The sequence below is a fragment of the Suillus plorans genome (genome assembly GCF_016647745.1).
Source record: "Suillus plorans strain S12 chromosome Unknown HD556scaffold_123, whole genome shotgun sequence".
NCBI classification, from domain to species: Eukaryota; Fungi; Basidiomycota; class Agaricomycetes; order Boletales; family Suillaceae; genus Suillus; species Suillus plorans.
Genome location: NW_024537507.1, coordinates 36,774 through 56,420, shown reverse-complemented (window position 1 = coordinate 56,420; position 19,647 = coordinate 36,774). Strand labels below are relative to the sequence as shown.

The following is a 19,647-nucleotide window of genomic DNA, read 5'->3' as shown; positions in this document are numbered from 1 at the left end:
TCAATAAGTGTTTCAAGACTGAGAGGAACATTCTCAAGAGACAGTAATACTGCAAGCTCATCATACTAAATGACCAGCTGTGAGCTCACTGTGTGCAACAACCAGCAAGCAAGGTACAGCCACAGTTATATTCAAATTTCTATTTTTCTTTTTCTTTTGTTTTACTTTCACCAACCTTTGGTGTTCTTTGTCCAAAAATATATTTCCAAAATATTCGTGTTGTCTCTACGTCCACCTAAGACTCAGAGTAGCTTAGTGGGGAGACTTTAGGAATTGATAGTGAAGCTTGACCTCACTCATCTGAGTAGTGATACTGAGCCAAGATATTCTGTGCCTGCTAGGCTTTAGCTGTTGAAGAGGGGACTTGGTAGTAAATCCAAGGATGTCCGTTCCTGAGTCTGTTTGAATACTCAAAAGAGAGTTCCTTGACAGCGGGTTCAATATTGAGCTAAGAGCTCTACAATAAAGCATTCGACTAGTCTTGACCTTTGATTCTACCTGTTTTGTGCTGAGGGGGTTGATCATTGTAATTCTGCACCATTCCTTTTGGAGTATAGTTGGCACGAGGCACTGTTGTTGAAGGGGAACTTGAGGAAGAATCCCATATATTCTTTTGGTCATTGTCATACTGTCGGGCTGACCATTGTATTTACTGATCTTGCAGAAGTACCTTTAGCTGAGCATACCTTGGATAGTATACAACTAGCCACCCATGAACAACCACATTATCAGTCATTGGTATTTGTCTGAATCGCTGACTGTGGAGATATTTGTTTTTATAGGTGTTTATCTATAGATCATCTATCTAAGAAGACAACACGCGAACCAATACATGATGGAGCCTGAGCCAATTTGGCTGTACTCCGATGCGAAAAGGTCCCAAGCCTCGCGCAAAGTCTCCAGGTGCACGATTTTGACGATGAGTTCTCCTTTGATGCACTGTGTGAGTAGCGCAGTTGCAGCAGTGTCCATTTTTAGCCACACAGCCTCCTCGGCCGAGCCTGGACTTGGTTTAGGCATCGAGCCATTGACAACGGGCCAGAGTCCACAGTATTGAAAAGCTTTTTGCATCCGGTGGCCCCAGACGAAGTATCCGTCTTCTTTCGATAAATGGTTGTCGTCACTTTTGGGGAAGAACATGGATGAATTTGCTGGCATATCCCACGACAAAGGAACAGTGGTTGTGCTGGCAGAAGTCGTCGTGGGTTGCATGGATGTGGAGCCAATTGGATTGCTCATCTAAAAATGGATTTGGGTGAGATCGAATAAGATCAAGGGAAGTATGGGGCACATTAGACCAACAAGGGAGTTAGGGGGGCGAACGGGCGCTCCAATGTTGATATTGCGTGAGTTTTAGACGTGTAGAACGTCAGGGCTCATAACCTAAAGGTCAAAGCCAGACTCAGTCGGATGTATAACGACTGATATTCATACAGTACTGTACCTAAAGGTAAAAGCCAGACTATGTATGATCAGTAACTGATGTCTAAATGTAACGAACGTAGGAACATACCTCAGTCGGATGTATAACGACTGAGAAAAACATATCAAAGAAGAAAACGAGCGTGCATGTACTGATTATGTAATCATCGATATTCCAACACATTATTGAGTCCATGACGAAAGAGGGAGAAAGGAATACGATGTCGATGTTGTACTTTTACTTATTGGGCAACCCAGGTGGTCCGGTTTTGTGTATTCGACGCTCGTAATCGTGCCTATTTGAGGGCCATTTTGGAGGGTCTTGACAGATAGGGAGCTTCCGGGGGCCTGGTCTTGGGCGTCTATGGAAACGAGGAAGGTTAGCGTGGTGAAGCAACATAAAAACGCACAACGCACGCACAGGGCCCTGTAACTTGGAGAAAGACACCCACAATCCCTCGGCCGTGCTCAACACCATCAATCTCCAGTAAAATGTCACAACTCATTCCAAGCATCACACCCATTCGAACTTTTAAATATCATGAGAGGTACATAAATGGTGTCACAGTGTTCCCTGACAAACGACAAATGATTACCTGTTCGGACGACAAGACACTTCATCTTTGGGACTTGGAGACTGGTGTTGTGTTGAAGAAGATGGAAGGGCATGGCAGTGCGGTGTGGGCATTGGCGATATTGAGAGATGGTAAAATAATAGCAAGTGGTGATGAAAATGGAGAGGTCATCGCCTGGCATGGTGAAACTGGTGAATCCATCACTCAACCCATCAAAGCCCACTCCTACTGTCAGAGGATCACCTCGGTGGATTTTTCTCCGGATGGAATGGTGCTGGCCACTGGTTCATATGACAACATGGTCAAGTTTTGGAGTACCAAAACGTGGCAGATGCAAGGAGATCCAATCAAGTGTGGTTCTCTAAACTGCGTTCGATATTCACCTTCTGGTGAACTACTTGCCATCGCAACATACTTCAATATCCAAATTTATAATCCAGGCACAAGGGAACATGTCGCATCTTTGACAGGTCACACTGGCAGATGGAAGACGTCACTCGCGTGGACCCCCGATGGCACACGCCTTCTTTCAGGAAGCGACAATGTCGTATTGGAGTGGGACACATCAACCTGGCAGCAGGTTGGTCATCCATGGAAAGGCCACACTGATAATATCTATGCCCTTGCTATTCATCCCGCTGACACCTTCGTCGCTTCTGCATCTGCTGACAAGCATGTCCGTCTATGGCGGCTCTCAGATCAACGAACTGTCGCCATCTTCCAGCATTCATCCGCCATGACATATGTCACGTTCTCTGTGGACAGCAAGCACATCCTCAGCGGAGGTACAGATGACAAGATCTCAGAGTGGGCAATACCAAAGGACACTCATTCGAAGGCGAGTTTTCATTTTTGACTCATTACGCAATTCGAGCATCCTTCGTGCAGATCCTTGATATCACAACAGCCCGCGATGCATGTCTAACTGGGGACTTGTCTATTGCTGAAGAGCTCCTCACGCAAGAGATCCACACCAAAGTTGATGACTTTATTTCATATGCCAATCGTTCATTCATTATAGCCCGGAAGCACGACCCAGACCATGCCCTTGAGGATGCAATCAAGGTGAGATGGACCCACCCATCGTTGTCCTCTTACGAAAGGCTAACTTTCATCCGTGACATAGTCAATCAACATTCGGCCATCATTGATAGGCTTTATCTCCAAAGGCATTGGCCTCTGCGGAAAAGGTCTTATCCGGGAGGCAAGGATAGTGTTCGACGTTGCATCCATGTTCACAAACCAAGATCCACAGACCAACCATTTTCTTCTCCTGATCAAGGTACATTCAATTTGTCTCGCATGCTCTTTGCCTCATCCGGTATTCCAGGCCATCACACTCTTCAACGCAGATCAACATGAGGAAGCAATGCTGCTCATCAAAGACCTGGCTGCCGCTTGTCCAAATGTCGATCCTCTCGCGCGTCGTGTCATGGAAGTGAGTATCATGCGGCCACACTCGGACATCAATCCTGATGTTTTGAACTCGCACAATAGACATATCTACATGTTCAGCTCGGGATCAAAGCTTTCGATGGCGCGTGTCACGACGAAGCTGCTGATATTTTCACTGCCGCTGTCAACTCCACTGCTTTCTCATCGAAACACATTCATTTGATATGCGAGGACTTGGTCATGGTTCGTCAAGATGATGCATACCCAGGACTTTTCATAACCTAGTCCTTTTTGCAGCTCTTCGACTGGGATCTTGAGTCCTTGTTGCTTACGACACACCAGAAACGGTGCCAGGCATTCCTTTCGGCAGGTAAATTCGACGAAGCCCTCGAAGCACACAAATGCATGATGGACGCCATCGATGACATCACGAAGGCCAGCTGCCTTGATTGGTCCAATGGCAAGTCTTCCGTCATGTCACCCACGACTATCATGCTCACCTGCATGTCACTCAGAATTCAAGGGAAAATGTAGCGAGCTCTGTGCTGTCAACGGAAATGCCGCCCTCGATGCCAGCGATTATGACAGGGCTATTGTCCTATACTCGGCTGTAATCAACTTGAACTCTACATCTGATGTTGGCTTTGCAAATTGTAGCAAGGCAAAGTTAGGCAAAAAGTCATGGATGGAAGCACTTCTCGATGCACAGAAGGTGCAATGGGAGCTATTGTTCCATGGTCAATGCTCATTTTGGTGATACATAGCTTATTGATCTTGACTCTTCATCTTATCTTGGATACTACTTGAAGCACGCGGCGCTTCATGGTGCGCAGCGCTATGATGAAGCGATTATAACCTTCCAAATGATGCTCTCGATATTGGACAAGGCACCTGATGTTCAAACATGAAGTAAGTCTCTGATACCGCATTCGTCAACATGTTTAACTTGTTCTCAAGAGCTGCGCCAGCAGTATCTCAGACCTTCTGAAGTAGAACGCACCATTCGACAGGTCATTGATGCCCAACTCGTTAATGCTCCGCGGCGTGTACTCGATACCACCACAGGTCTCTTATGTGATCGAGAGACGCAGATAGACACCTTCAAAATGAGCACGCAGTATAAGAAGCTTGTGTCGTCAACAATCACGCATGTAGACTTGGACATCGAGCGCATCAAAGAAGTGGTGAAGAGATACCTACAATATGCCATGCTATCACACAGGTGGGAAGGGAAGGAGCCACTACTGCAGGATATCCAGGGCAAGTGCGTGTACGACTCAGAGTTGGATCCAGTTGGCGGCATGACGAAACTGTGGTCGTTCTGCAAAACTGCTCGTGATGCGGAGTATAACTGGGCATGGAGCGATACATGCTGCATCGACAAGAGCAACAATGTCGAAGTCCAAGAATCGGTCAACTCCATGTTCGAATGGTATCATCATTCCGTGCTCACGATTGTCTACCTGTCTGATGTTCCGCCTTCATCAAAGTCTGGCAGACTGGCAAAGAGCGCTTGGAACACGCTGTAGAAACAACTATACAGAGAGGAACAAACAAAGCTCCTGACTGTATCTGTAAATGTTGTAAGGTCGCGCGTTGCCTAGTCTGCTATACTTGAGACGACAAGTGCGTTTGACCCTAAAGGGGAAGCGAGTGCAGCAAGGATCTAGTGCGCGCCGAAGGCGCTACTGGTCGGCTGATGCGAAGCGCGGGAAAGCATGCAGGTGCGCGCGAGGCGCGGGAAAGCGAAGGTATGCGCGAGGCGCGGGAAGCGTGCGCGCGTGTGAGTGGAAGCAAGTGAGAGTAAGTGTGAGTTTGCTTAAGTGGTGATATGATGCAAGACAAGAGATATGAGCGTGAGGTGTCAAGGAATAGATTGCAACTATACTCTGCTAGGTAGTATGTGGGTGGTAAGTGGGAGGTAGAGTCTAAGTTGGAAAAGTGGGTAATAGTATGTAATGCTGGCGCTTATATATGGCGCCTAAGCGCTGTCACGCGGAGCCGAAGTGCTACCGAGTAAGGTATGTAAAGCTATATGTAAGTAAGGGTCCAAAATAAAGGTGGAATGATACACAGATAAGAGAAATGGAAACATATGCACTAGAGAACTTGGTGGACAGTGGATGGATGCTTCCGGATGGCTGGCGCTATAGGGCGATCAAGCGCGGGAAAGCGCGGGCGCGTATACATCGTAAAGCGTGGGAATGGTGTGCGCATGGCGCGCGGGAAAGCTGCGCCTCATATAGGGATAGCTGCAGATAGCACACAGAATGGTGCTGCAAGTTCGTGCAATGAACTCCCTAGTGAAAAGTGCCATATCACACCATGAGAGGCATGAGTCTCTACAACGCGCGGATGGACGGTTCAGGAATTCATTGCTCCCAAAGTCATCCTCCTTTATCAGAACAATTGGACTCTTTATCGTAATGATCTTACTCCCAACCACAAGGATTCCATTGCAATCATGCAGGAGATAAAGGATGTGACAGGCATAGACCGACCAGCCGTTGTGCCCTTCCGTCCCAGTATGCATAACGCCCGATAAAAACTTCATTGGGCATCAACCCGCGTTACCACGCATCAGGAAGACATAGCATACTCGTTGTTTGGCGTCCTTGGCGTCCGCCTGCCTGTAGATTATGGTGAAAAGCAGGACAAGGCTCTCGGGCGGCTCCTGCAGGAGATCGTGGCTCGGTCAGGGGACATCACTGGCCTCGATTGGGACGGAGAATCATCAGAGTTCAACAGCTGTCTACCAGCCTCCATCACTTCATACGAAGCTCCACCGTGCCAGCTACCACCCCTACCCGAGGAAGAAATTCAGTCATCTGTTTCTTCGCTGCGAAAGACGGTGGCTACTGATTTTGCTTCGAACCTTTATACCGTGCTTCGGAACACGAGTGCCCCTCGCTTCGCAGCACAGAGACTGCATCTGCCTTGTCTTGCATTCAATGTCAGGAAAGTCAGACGGGTGGTTAGTCCAGCCTCGAAAACTCATTTCACGTATGAAGTGGAGGCAGACGGACTTCACAACTTGCTTATCACCACTGCAGAGACCCTGGCTCAGTTCTGGCAAGCGAGGCCCATTGAACAAAAATTTGTCCTTGTCCGTCCCTGGGATCGGTCTCTCCTGGAGCTACCTGAATTTGTAGAACCGTCTGACTATGCAAATGATGTGGAGAGTGAAGAGGATTATGGAACGCCGCCTTCTCCATCAGACGACTGGTCTGGTGGTTCTCCTGTAAAACAGGGGATGTCTGATCTAGAATCACGAGCATTGCGGTTGCTTGTTCACCTTGGGCAGCCTTTTGGTGCATTTTTACTGGCGCAGCAGCACAGTGGAGAATACAAGAGGATCGCGACGGATTATGATATCATTGGACACTGGCAGGTCAAGGACGTGGTTTCTGTTGGAGACTTGATCAGGACCATAGAAATATTGTAGTCAGATGGCGTTGTTTCAAAGATTATGGACCTCTGGACGTTTCGCATCTGTACTTTTAAAGATGATACTCATACAGCATATGTATCACACACACATGTTTCCGCACATAGGTATATACTGGGGTAAAAATTATGCTACAAGTCCCGTCGCTTCCCTATCATTTCTCACAAGCCTTCGTTCGTCCTTCAAAAATCCTTCGAGAGTGGGGACCATGACAAACAGCGATCCACAAATGGCCATCACCACATCTTCACAGATTACCGCCATAATGAATATCAGACCAGGACCCAAGACTCACTCACCTCCACCACCAGAACAGCCTACAGCCGCGTACTCCCGTCTACCTGGAACATCCACCCTGTTGGGAATGACGCGCGCAGCAAAGAGGGACAGGCATTCAGGGTGAGATCTCTTGACAAAGGACATGGACTCACCTTCATGAAGCGTGGTTGCCTGTTCAGATGAAACTGCGACACGAAGGCCCTTCAGCAGCCGGCCACTGCAGAGTGATGCAAAAAAAATTCGGATGGGTGTTGGGTCCGGAACTGTGGCGAAGCATTCAGTAGTGCGATCGACTGGTGTGAGTGATGCATACCCCCATAACTACTTTCTCAAGGACATCCGAGAAATGCAGCACGATGGAGGTGTCTGGGATTATGGACGTCAAATTCTCGATGCTGCTGGCGTGCGGACTCAAAAGAATCATGCACGGACACAAATTCGAGGCCCTATAAAGACCAAACACTCATCAGTTACACCACAAACAAAGGTTCATGATAAGCATACATAGCATTGAGATTGAACAAAATTGGACAGGAACTTAAGGGAAACACTGACGCACTTCAGCAAACACGTTGACCAGTATGGTAGGGAACGAATACATTTTCGTGAATGCCGAGCTTTTGAGCTTTGTTGTGTGGTGGGGCTGTACGATGGGAACTTTGCCTAGAGTATGCCTATTCGGTCGACTCTTGATCGACTCAATTACCAATTATATCTAGAATTTGAAATTCGATCTGGTTCGCAAAACGCCATGTAAATGCGACCTAGCTCAATGTTGAAGTGTACAAAGTTATTACCCAAACCTGAATTTGAAATTAATTCCTGTAGCAATCAGCTCTTTTCCCTCGCGCTCACTTTGAGCTCGAGTAAACAGCTCGCGAGGTCGCCCTATCGAGGATAGGCCATGGTTTCAGCCGGTGTCGACGAGAGCGCGAAACCTTGACTGCTACATAGAGGAAATGCGACAAAACCGCCATGTCAATACCAGTGTAGAAACAACAATACAGAGAGGAACAAAACAATGCTCCAGACTGTATCTGTGAATGTTGTAAGGTCATGCGTTGCCTAGTCTGCTATACCTGAGATGACAAGTGTGTTCGACCCTAAAGGGGAAGCAAGTGCAGCAAGGATCTAGTAGTGCGCGCCGAAGGCGCTACTGGTCGGCTGATGCGAAGCGTGAGAAAGCGCGCAGGTGCGCGCGAGGCGCGGAAAAGCGAAGGTATGCGCAAGGCGCGGGAAGCGGACACAAGTGAGAGTAAGTGTGAGTTTGCTTAAGTGGTGATATGATGCAAGACAAGAGATGCGAGTGCGAGGTGCCAAGGAATAGATTGCAACTATATTCTGCTAGGTAGTAGATGGGTAAGTGGGAGGTAAAGTCCAAAGTTCGAAAGTTTTCAATAGTATGTAATGCTGGCGCTTATATACGGCGCCTAAGTGCTGTCACGCGGAGCCGAAGCGCTACCGAGTAAGGTATGTAAAGCTATATGTAAGTAAGGGTCCATGATAAAAATAAAGGTGGAACGATACACAGATAAGAGAAATGGAAACATACGCACTAGAGAACTTGGTGGACAGTGGATGGATGCTTCCAGATGGCTGGCGCTATAGGGCGCTCAAGCGCGCGCGTATATACATCGCGAAGCGCGGGAATGGTGCGCGCATGGCGCGCGTTGCGCGGAAAAGCTGCGCCTCATATAGGGATAGCTGCAGATAGCACACAGAATGGTGCTGCAAGTTCGTGCAATGAACTCCCTAGTGAAAAGTGCCATATCACACCATGAGAGGCATGAGTCTCTACACCGGTGTCCAACAAAGGCGCTGACGTGGCTCAAACCTAACCTAGGGTCAGGTTCTACCCTCGTTTTGTACAGCTGAAAATGTTGATAACACGCAGTGGAGATGACACCTGTGTTCCAAACGCAACTTCGTCAGGATTACAAGCAACGACCCCTTCGCAGTGGCAGGCTTGTTGGAAGCTGATATATATCATGCGCCTTATAGTGTGCATACACTAATTTCGTGCCAAGACGTTGGCGTCACGGTGCTAAAGTTTGTTTCTGATTTAGTGTTACATATGGCCGGTGTGATGGAGGTGAGATGCTACTTGAAAGCTGACGAGGATATCACAAAGATTGACATGGATATCACAAATGAAATGAAACAGGTGCGCAAGCAGTTTGTGATTGTCTAAGAGCAACTCATCCTTCCAGGCTACAATTGACTTGGGCACGCAGAACTTTCTGAGTGGAACAATCGAGCTGTCTACAAGAATGATCGGTCACAGTGTTAAATGCCATATCTGGCATCATGAGTGTACGATCGGAAAACGAGCTCATTCGTAACATCACAATTAAGCTGGGTTAAAAGTATGTCCTTTCTTATTCGCATCTGATCGATTGTTGATCCCGACTCCCGAGAACCACCTTCCCCATCGTTCTGATACGCAGCCGAAACATAATATCAACACTGTCAACGAATATATTATAAAGCGTATACCTATGTCAGTCCGCGACTTTGCTTCTGATCCCCGTCTCATCATTATCCATTCCTTCAACCTCAACATGTCTGCTGCTGAGGTCGATGAGCTCAAAAGTGGTGTTCTATCCCTCACAGACGTTCTACGGGCTAGGGCAAGAAGTCAAGATTCGTCTGGGGATCGTGACAAATGACACTCAGGGCCAGAACTGTGCAAGCCCATTTTCAGCAGGATTGTCTCTCTGCACACTAAGAACAATATTACATTCGCAGTTTGCATTTTCGGGAGGACTGATTGGTATTCGGACCAAGATTGACCCTACGCTATGCAGAGCGGATTGTCTTGTCGGTCAAGTGCTGGGTGCAATTGTAAGCTTCCGAAAGTCAATACTGGTGAGCATTCTCGTTTTCGATATGCTTTTGCGTTCCGACATGCCTTCGCATTCCGACAGAATCCAGAACTTGAGATCATTTTGTTCCTTCTCTGGGCCTTCGTCGAAGGTTCAACTGACTTCACACACATGTACTGAGGCTGGAGAGGAGGTTGTGCTTCTGAGACGTATCGAGAAGCATTAGCGACTTGTAGGCGAGTGTTTCTGTCGACTTAGGCTGATTCGGCACCTCCTTGATGTGATTGGAGCCAATGTATATATGTATTTAACGAGAAAACGGACGGAATATATTACTGATGATCATGGGTATAATCAGTAGAAGCGCAATGAAATTATAAGAAATGACAAAGGAGATCTTTGAAAGACGAAAAAAAGAAACAGGGTAGATTAATGATGAATGGATGACGGTCAGTATACTCAGAAGAGGAACAGCATATAGTAGCATCAGCCGAGAAGGAATAGGTTTAGTTGTGATAGGATAGGATCTCAACAAATAAGACCTGATCATAAAAAAGTGTCACGCTACACGACGTCGTACAGCAGGGACTGCCTTGTGCAACTGAAGTTCGCTAAGGCCAGCTTCTTCTAGTAATCTACAAATGTCCCATGTATACGCATTTTCGTCGAGGCAGCCAGTGGCTAGTAGCTTGCCATCTGCCAAAAATGACACAGAGGTCACGTAATGTGGATATGGATGCTGGAGGGGCGAACCGATGGGTTGGTTGTCCAGCATCTGAAAAGCCAAAATCCACAAACGCACCTTTGAGGCGCTTTCTGGGAGCCATAAATAGCTAGCGTCGGCTGGCGCACCTTTTTAGTCGTTATTGACTCGGCTCCACGAAAAATGTGCGAGAAACAGTTAATATTATATTGTAAAAGTACTTAGAGGCAGATATAGATAATCTCGTTACAGATAGTATGATTATCTGCTAGTAATCGAAACAGATGTGCATGTAATTCTACAATCCCAAGTCTGCCTGTCTGCGAGCGATGATGATATTGCACAAAGACTCGTAGCGCTCTCTCAACGTATCGTCAAGTCGTATCTCGTCGATCAACGCCATGATCAAGTTGTAGGTGTCATAAAACTGATCAGTGGACGCTTCGACGTTTTCGTACGTGCCTTCACGAAATGCCTTGAGAGCGTTGTGAACTGCGGCGCCTGCGAGACCAAATACGCAGTCGAGTTTCTCTAGATCGATGTTGTGATATAGGTCTTGTTGCCATATCATGTCCACGATCATGTTGACGAGATACTCGGCCTCGAAAAAACGCGTGACCTCGACTCCGTCAACCTGTCAGTACAACAATGAGTCTTCGAACGGTTTACATGACGAAATACTCACGATTTCGACTTTATGGAGGAATTTGAGCCCGGAAAGGTGAGCCTTGACTGCGATGGCCCTCTCTGCGGGCGGGAGGCGCAAATGGAGCGCGTCTTGAACCTTATGTGTGGCGTATGTTTTGAAAAGCCTTCACGTGTACGACATGGAGGTCACCATCTCGTCGTGGACTCTGGGAGTCTCGAACGTTTCGTATGGAACTGCAAAATAAGACGTTATTAATGTTAATGATGCGATCGCGACTTACCATCTCCGACCACGTCAATCCTCACGTCCTGCAAGGCGTTCGAAATGTGTTTGTCTCGTTTCTTTTGCGTTGGCGAAACACCCTCCGTGCGCAGCATGATGCGACGGAGAATGGTTTTTGCCTTGGTCTTGATGGCCTGGATATCCTTCTTTTTGAGTTTGAGTGGGGGAGCGGCTGTAGAGGGTGGTGTTGCCTGTTCTGGTCCAGGTGCTGGTCCAGGTGCTGGTCTGGGCGTTGGTGTAGGAGGCAGGTGACGTTCAATGGCACGCGATCGACCGACTGAATGCTCCGTCTGTAGCGCCTAGCATAGTAGTTAGTATTAGTAACAAAAGAAAGGAAACATGCACATGAATCACACCACGGCTGAATTCACCGCGTTCTGTCTCCCGCTCGCGAGGCAAAACCACACTGACCACCACCAGCCCTGGTGCTGGTGCTGGTGCTGGTGCTGGCGTTGGGCTCAGTGGTGCGGTGGCATTTCCGATATCCCATCGTGTATAACGTGGCACCCCGGAGCCTCCAAATGAAACAAGGTTGTGGTATTGAGGTGCGTCCAACTGCTCATCGGGAGGATGGTTGTAATGCTGAGGGTAGAACTCGGGCTCTTGAGGCCCTTGGGGCTGTGGAGGGTAACCGTCAAGCTGTGGAGGGGGATGGTCATAATGATGATGGTGGAACTCGGGCTCTTGAGACCCTTGGGGCTGCGGAGGGTAACCGTCAAGCTGTGGAGGGGGATGGTCGTAATGATGATAGTAGAACTCGGGCTCTTGAGGCCCTTGGGGCTGCGGAGGGGGATGGTCGTAATGATGATAGTAGAACTCGGGCTCTTGAGGCCCTTGGGGTTGTGGAGGGTAACCGTCAAGCTGTGGAGGGGGATAATTGTAATGGTCGAAGCCTGCATGTGTAGCCATCGATGTGCGGCGTAGAAATTCAGGCGTCTCTGGCCGATCTTCAGGGAGACCAAGTTGGGTCCCAATGTCGCGACCTGATGCGTTAGTGTTGGAATTTTTCTTGGGTCGCGGTGGTTCCTATAGGATCATGTCAGTGTGCATTCAATACAATAGAAACACTTGCCCTTTTCTTGTTGGACGTTCGTCGTGCTTGCTGTGAGGGTTTGCGTGGGGGCATGGGTTGTGGATAGTCCTATCTGTATACAATAAATTGACTTACCTGATTGAACTTACACGTAAATGAAGGGCACAACAAATGTATAATTTGGAAATGATGTACATAAAAACGTACAAACAAAATCAACAGCAGGTCATATGGTTGATAACGTGATCAGAGAATTCAATTGAACGATGTAAGAAGAAGGCTACACTGTGCATGTGTCGTCAATAAATTGATACATGAGGTAAATAAAACAGAAACTCGCACACTTCCTATTCGTCGATAAAGCTACGAGCGCCAGCTTCTCATTCATCTGGTTGGTAGATGAGGCTATCATCAGACTCCGCATCAGTGTGAGAGTCTGATGGTTCTGTATCGCTACTATTGGAGAAAGAGATGGTACGCTGTAGAAACAACTATACTGAGTGGGGCTATACGAGGATGGCTCCAAACTGGTATATTTGTGTTGTGGTCTTTGCACTGCCTAGTCTGCTATACTTGCCTGACAAGTGCATTCGACCCAGGGGTCTGCGGTCTGGGAATAGTCTTGGGGGTAAGTGAGTGATGTGGGGTCAATAGTCCGAGCGCGGGAAACAATGTCCAAAGGTATAATTACAATGTCCGATGCAAAAGCATCGGGTCCGATGTTTTCGGGGTTTCGGGTTATCAGGTTCGGGTTTGTGGTGTCGGAAACTAATAGTAATGCTATAGTGAGCGTCGGAAGAGCGAGCGGTGTGCGCAATAATAACAATGACTGATATGGGCGGTGAAGGAACAATGATATTCGCAATGTCAACTAAGAACTACGAAATATCAGGTTTGACCACTAAGCGTCGGGGAACTGCTCCCCTCTACTTGGATAATGAATAATGCTCAAGGTCAGTCCAATATATATGTAAGTACGTAGAAATGCGGAACCCATAGGCGAAGGTAGCGGTTGATGATTTCGGATCCGAAGTACATGTAAATAAACATGAGGCGCTGCAGACTATGGGAAAACATGTAATAGCACTTGCTACGACATGAGTAATGTGTGAAATAATGAACTACGCACCTAGTGGGGCTAGTAAGACAGGACAAGACACGGGAAGGACGAATACAAGCGAAGTCCGATAGTCCGATGCGATGTCCGATGTTTTTGGGTTTGGTGCGTATTGAGTCGGATATGATAGGGAATGATTCGGATAATGATTAGCATTCAACATGCATCGGAAATTAGACCTCTACAAGGCCATAGAGATATCAGTCTCTACAATGCTTCCCCACGTGAGTCAAAAATTCGTCATACTGCTCGCTGGCAACATCATACTGGTCCAGTTCCTCCGCGAAGATTGCCTCGAGGTAGTCTTTGTCCTCTTCCAAGGCCGGGAGCCCCCGGGTAGTAATGAAGCCCCTGAATATCTCCATTTCAGTTTTGGCCATCTTAAATTCACCTTCTTGTTCTCGTTGGAGAGATTTCAGTAAATTTTTCTCTCTTCTATTATGTTCGAGCCGCCAGGTAGTGTGCATGAGCTGGTGCCAGAGGTCTTCCTTAGTGGCGTGTTTGAGTTGGACCGCCTTGTAAACGGAATCGTCAGACATGAGAGATAAACCTCTCTGGAGAAGATCCCTGCCCTGTATATTTTATTAATGAGAATATATTAAGTTGAAAACAAAGTCTCCCTACCTCGCGCAAGTTGTGAAGGGTGAAAGCATTGGATGAGCTGTCAAAAATTTGCTTCTTTGCAAACTGAAGCTCATATGGGGGAGCCTGATTGTCATATCCCGTATTCCGGACCTACATCCGATAATGTTCCCACGCCTCATCCGGACCTTCGGACACCCTATCCATGTCTCCAGTCCTCTACCCATCCGGATCCCTGCACCTCTGCACATCCACATCCGCGCATCCATGTCCAGATCCCTTTACCTCCGTACATCACACCTCCATACCTCTGCAGCTAGCCTGCATCATTCATCCTTTGTCCTATTGCCCTAATATCATATCCCGTATATCCACGCTTCTTGTCCGGACATCCGGTCCGGTCCGGTCCGATCCGATATACGATAAGCTTCCTAATTCATTTCCTGTGCATATAACGTTAACACAGCCTATTCCTCTATTCGGTATTCCTTGTCCTCGGTTTCTCGGTTATACTTACTACCGGTACGCTTACTGATCCGTTAACCTATGCTTCATTTCCGACTCGTGCTTGATAACTTTGCTTATGCTTCATACATAGCCTCGGACGCTTGCTTACTGATCTTTCCGTTATTTCCTTAGTATATAAACTCTTGTATATGTCCTGTAGTTCCTCAGTCTGAATATCATATTAGTCCTCGCACTAGATCTCACTCTAAGTCCTCACATCAGTTCTAGTCTATCGACTTAGTCAATATCCATCTCGGGCCTAGGGAGAAATTCCCTAGGCCAGAGCTCCGCTTATCCACTCATCCGCTTATCCGCTCATCCGCTCATCCGCTCATCCGCTCATCCGCTCATCCGCTCATCCGCTCATCCGCTCATCCGCTCATCCGCTTATCCGCTCATCCGCTCATCCGCTTATCTGCTTATCCGATCCTCCGAAGTTTCCGGACGTTCGTCCGAAACTTTCCCGTGGTCCTCCGGACCTATTCTGCTTCGGACTTTGTCCTTGCAGCCTTTCCTCTGTTTGCTTCTACTTAGGACTTGTCCTAAGTAGCCATTACACATATCCGTATCAGGACGAAACCTCATCGTAATTTCCGGAAGTTCCTCCGGAACTTTCCCGCACTCGTCCAGAAAGTCCTTCCGAACTTTCCCGCGCTTCGGATGTCCTTCGGACGTCCTTGGACTTTCTTCGGACATCATTCTGAAATTAAGGGCACATACTCGGGTAAGGGGCGCAGCGCACGAGCTGAAGCCAAGCCCCTCAGAATCAGTCCTACCCTTTGTGCACGGTCTTAACACTGATGAACTATGCGCGGTTTGTACCAGGCACGCAATTGTTCACGGAAGTGAGACAGACGGTCTCGCTTCGTAATAGGGCCTACCAAGGGGAGGCGGTTGCAGCTGCAGCTACGGTGAACTAGTTTCTCCCTGGCACGGGAACTGGTTGAACATTCAGAGTTCGGGGGAGAGCTAACACTGGACAATTTGCGATGAGATGGTAGCTTGGAACCAGCTCGAGCAAAGGGAGGCGAGGATATGTCAACACGAGTTGAGCTTGTAGTCTCGCAGTCAGACAGAGGAGGTGTGGATCGCTCAGTGTAAGCGCCCATATTAATGCTGCCAATAACGTCAATATCTTGGCTGATATAGATATGCAATACATACCTGGTTTTCTGGCTAATCTGAGGGGGGTTACAATGTGATGAGAGTAAGTGCCAACAAGAGGGCGGAGTTTGAAGAACTCGGAAGACTTTCGTCTGTGCAGTCGCAATACCAGCCAGTGTAAGTATACCGCTAGCATGCAGGTCAATCATGCTTTTGTACCGTCCAACCCTCAGCGAGGACAATCTGGGCAGTTTGTTCTTGATGCCGATTTGTAAGATTTGTTTCTTGAATGTACTCACTTTAGTGACAGTCTGAACCAACTGGCAGATCATCTTCTGCAAAATGCCCCCAGTGTCTGATCGACCTACCCTCGAACGAGGCAGTATTAGAACACCTGCAGCAAGAAAATGGTTGCTGGCCTGAAGTACAAGATCATTATATTCCTGTCCCACCCGCATTCCTTCGGTCTATCAAAGAAGCAGGCAAAGACGACATCTTGGGACGCTACCACCCATCTTCTGGCTACATATTCGGAAAGGCACCCAATATCCCTGAGGCCATGGAAAGTGACCAGTTTGCTTATCGGCGATGTCACACTCCATTTTACCCCTTTCAAGACCAAGCAGAATTTGAGCTTGGAAAATTCCTCTGTGAACGCCTCACACAAAGTGATATTGACCGGTTTCTCAAGCTTGAATGGGTTCGTTTGGTGTGAAGTTCCTCTATGTACATGCAGGACTAATTTCCAGAGCACAGGTTCGCCAAGCTAAACCATCATTCAGCTCAAAAGACCAGCTACTTGCATGGATGGCTTCTCTTCCTACCGGACCAAAATGGCGTTCAACGACACTCGAAATAACAGGATACCCAACAATTCAACCAATACAGCTCATCTGGCGCAATGGCTTAGATGTGGTAGAAGATCTGTTTGCTAATCCAATCTTCGTGAACCATATGACATATGACCCGCACGTTGTGGTTGATGGTGACGAGCGCGAGTATAGTGAATATTTTACAGCAAAACAGGCATTTGAGATTCAAGTAAGATTCTATGCACTTATTTGTAGTGGTTGATTGATGCTTTCGTACAGGATCAGCTCCCCAAAGGCGCTACCATAGTTCCGGTAATTATTGCATCTGACAAGACGCCCGTGACGCGACACACTGGAGGGCTCGAAATGCATCCTATATTTGTCTCACTCGCCAACATTCAGTCTGACGTGCGGATAAGAGCAACAAGCCATGCTTGGCGATGTGTTGGTTTCATGCCGATTCCAAAATTTTCCGACGTCCATACTGACTACCAAACTATCTTGAGTCAACGGCTATTCCACAAGTGCATGGATATTATCTTCGCAGATGTCAAGGTTACAGCCATGGCAGGCAAGTTTATGCCCGATTTGTCTGGCCATTTACGACACTGCTACACACCTTTGGCTGCTTACACTGCAGATTTGCCTGAGCAACAAGCCATAGCATGTGTCTCAAAAGTCGCTTCTCCCATCACGTTGGCCACATCCCAATCCTTTGGCGACAGTTATCGCTATGCACCATGCACGAAAGAACACACCCTTTCGGTGATATACGACATCTGCCAACACATTGATCCATGGAGGTTGCGAGAATTTCAGGAGGAAGCTAAGGCTCATTCACTGAGTGGTGTTCACCAACCATTTTGGCGGAATTGGCGGTTCGCAGATCCTGCTCGCTTCTTATCAGGAGAAATCCTCCATACCTGCCATAAATTCTTCTTTGATCATCCATTCAAGTGGTCCAAAGAACTGGTGGGCAAGGACGAGCTCGATGCCCGATTTCGAAGCCACCACAAGCGAGTAGGCATGCGCCATTTTTCATCTGGAGTACGTCAGATGAAACAAATGACTGGCCGGGAACACCGGGACTTGCAACGTACCTTGGTTCCTTCCATTGCCGGGGTCACACCTCCCCAGTTCATTCATGCAATTCGCGCTTTAATCGACTTCATTTACAAGGCCCAAAACCCTGTTTATACTGATACCTCCGTTGATTCCATGGTCGCATCTCTCAAAGAATTCCATGATCATAAGCAAGCGATCTTAGATGCAGGAGCTAGACGAGGCACCAAAGGAACGATCGACAACTTTCTTATCCCAAAACTCGAGCTTTTGCAGAGTTTTGCTGTGTTCACCAAGGACATAGGTGCCCTCATCCAATGGACTGCACACGTGACCGAGCGCCTTCTCATCACTCATTGCAAGCTTCCTTTTGACAGGACATCCCGTCAGTCATGCACCTTTACAGAGCAGATTGTCGATATTCTCAACCGCGAAGAATCAATGCGGTGATTTCAGTTGTACCTCTTCCTGCGGATGCACAACGCCCCCCTCACCAATGCCATAGTCACAGAAGAGCAAGAGATTACTGAAACCAATCCTGCTCTTGCATGGATTGCCCGCATCGCACCTGGTGATCCGAATCAACGGTGTTTTGTCGGACCTCGTCCAGTTCAAAACCATTTTCTGAAGGGCATACTTTCTTCCACTGCAACGACTGCCTTCCACGTTACCGTCGCTCCTGATCGAGCCAAAATGTCCATTAATGAAGTTCAGCAGCTCTACGTATTGCCAGATTTTGGACAAGCGCTATCTGACTACATCGCAAAGGCTTCTAACGGTCAACCTCTAGCATCATGGAGCAGTGGTCATGGTCGCGTCAAGACATGGAATAAATTTCGATTGCAATTACATTCCGTTTTTTGCTCGCGGCTGATTATGCCCAGTCAAGTCGTTCAAGCTGCTCCGCCGTCACAAACATTCCCTCTGGGAAATTGTGATGCAGTTGTTGCGCAGTCAGTACATGGTGACCGGACAGGTAAGGTTTATCTATTCCTACATACACGTCACTCACTGGTTTACATAGTAAATATTGTCGCGCAAGTGCGGGCTATCTTCCAGCCAATTCCGCCTCTCCACGGCACGCTTCCCCATTACCTCGCAGATCAACCACTCATTTACGTGCAGTATTATGAGATCGTTGGCCATCCGCATGACGAACCTGCCATCAGCATGTATATGGTAGCTCGACAATATCATAACGGGCCCGACGGTCAGAGGATGAGATTGGGTGCAGTTATCCCTCTCACAGATGTCACACATGCAGTAGAGCTTATTCCTATGTATGGCGCAGGAGCTGACCGTACGGTGGGTGCAGCAACAAGTATGGAGTTGTATGAACACTTTTACCTGAACAATTTCTCGGACAAGGAGATATATCATGCATTGTGCTCAGACTTGCACTAGTTACATTTTTGTCGTAGTCTCAGCTTGCGGTTCAACACGTCTGTTTTATCTATCTTATCTTTGAGATTGCAAAATATTATCGTTGATAAAAAATATTTGGTTGTCCATCTTTTGTAAGTTTATAACGACGAAATAAAATAATAACAGTAAAATGGATCTCCACCAATCGCATGAGTTCGCTAGTGAAGTCATAAGCATTCGTAAGTGTCCGTAACGCGCGTAAGTTAAGCGTTCATTTCAGTGGTTTTGCAGATGAGTTTCAGTGTGCCCATCCAACACTGCGATCTGTTTCCAAGTTGAAGTACTCCATATCCTAATCGAGCCATCGAATGGCCCTGATATAAGTGTTTTTGTATCCGAAGTCCAGGCCAGGCACAACACTGAATCAGCTGTTTCAAGAGTGGCGACAAGCTTCCCTGTCTTGGCATCCCAAATTTTGGCATGCCAG

The 19,647-nt window shown here is 47.5% G+C and overlaps 4 protein-coding genes across 4 annotated transcripts; 2 read left to right on the top strand and 2 right to left on the bottom strand.

Annotated features, from left to right (window-relative positions):
• Nucleotides 1-4,286: 4,286 nt before the first annotated feature.
• On the top strand, nt 4,287-7,627 carry HD556DRAFT_1314636 (uncharacterized protein; the record flags this gene model as incomplete). The annotated part of the gene is made up of 8 exons (XM_041300973.1): nt 4,287-4,301; nt 4,403-4,864; nt 5,797-5,917; nt 6,029-6,783; nt 6,838-6,886; nt 6,948-7,239; nt 7,318-7,417; nt 7,454-7,627. 8 exons carry the CDS (start codon nt 4,287-4,289, stop codon nt 7,625-7,627), a joined length of 1,968 nt encoding a protein of 655 aa, XP_041152457.1.
• A 3,318-nt stretch (nt 7,628-10,945) lies between these two features.
• Nucleotides 10,946-12,704, bottom strand: HD556DRAFT_1451206 (uncharacterized protein; the record flags this gene model as incomplete). Its single annotated transcript, XM_041307910.1, has 6 exons — nt 10,946-11,281; nt 11,333-11,431; nt 11,486-11,529; nt 11,577-11,877; nt 11,933-12,604; nt 12,636-12,704. 6 exons carry the CDS (start codon nt 12,702-12,704, stop codon nt 10,946-10,948), a joined length of 1,521 nt encoding a protein of 506 aa, XP_041152456.1.
• Nucleotides 12,705-14,036: 1,332 nt separating this feature from the next.
• HD556DRAFT_1196915 (uncharacterized protein) lies at nt 14,037-14,303 on the bottom strand (the record flags this gene model as incomplete). Its single annotated transcript, XM_041296296.1, has 1 exon — nt 14,037-14,303. A coding segment is annotated over one exon (267 nt), but the record flags the coding sequence as incomplete, so codon positions are not given.
• Nucleotides 14,304-16,018: 1,715 nt separating this feature from the next.
• Nucleotides 16,019-19,199, top strand: HD556DRAFT_1314634 (uncharacterized protein; the record flags this gene model as incomplete). Its single annotated transcript, XM_041300972.1, has 6 exons — nt 16,019-16,098; nt 16,249-16,621; nt 16,678-16,962; nt 17,013-18,180; nt 18,301-18,771; nt 18,820-19,199. 6 exons carry the CDS (start codon nt 16,019-16,021, stop codon nt 19,197-19,199), a joined length of 2,757 nt encoding a protein of 918 aa, XP_041152454.1.
• Nucleotides 19,200-19,647: the final 448 nt, after the last annotated feature.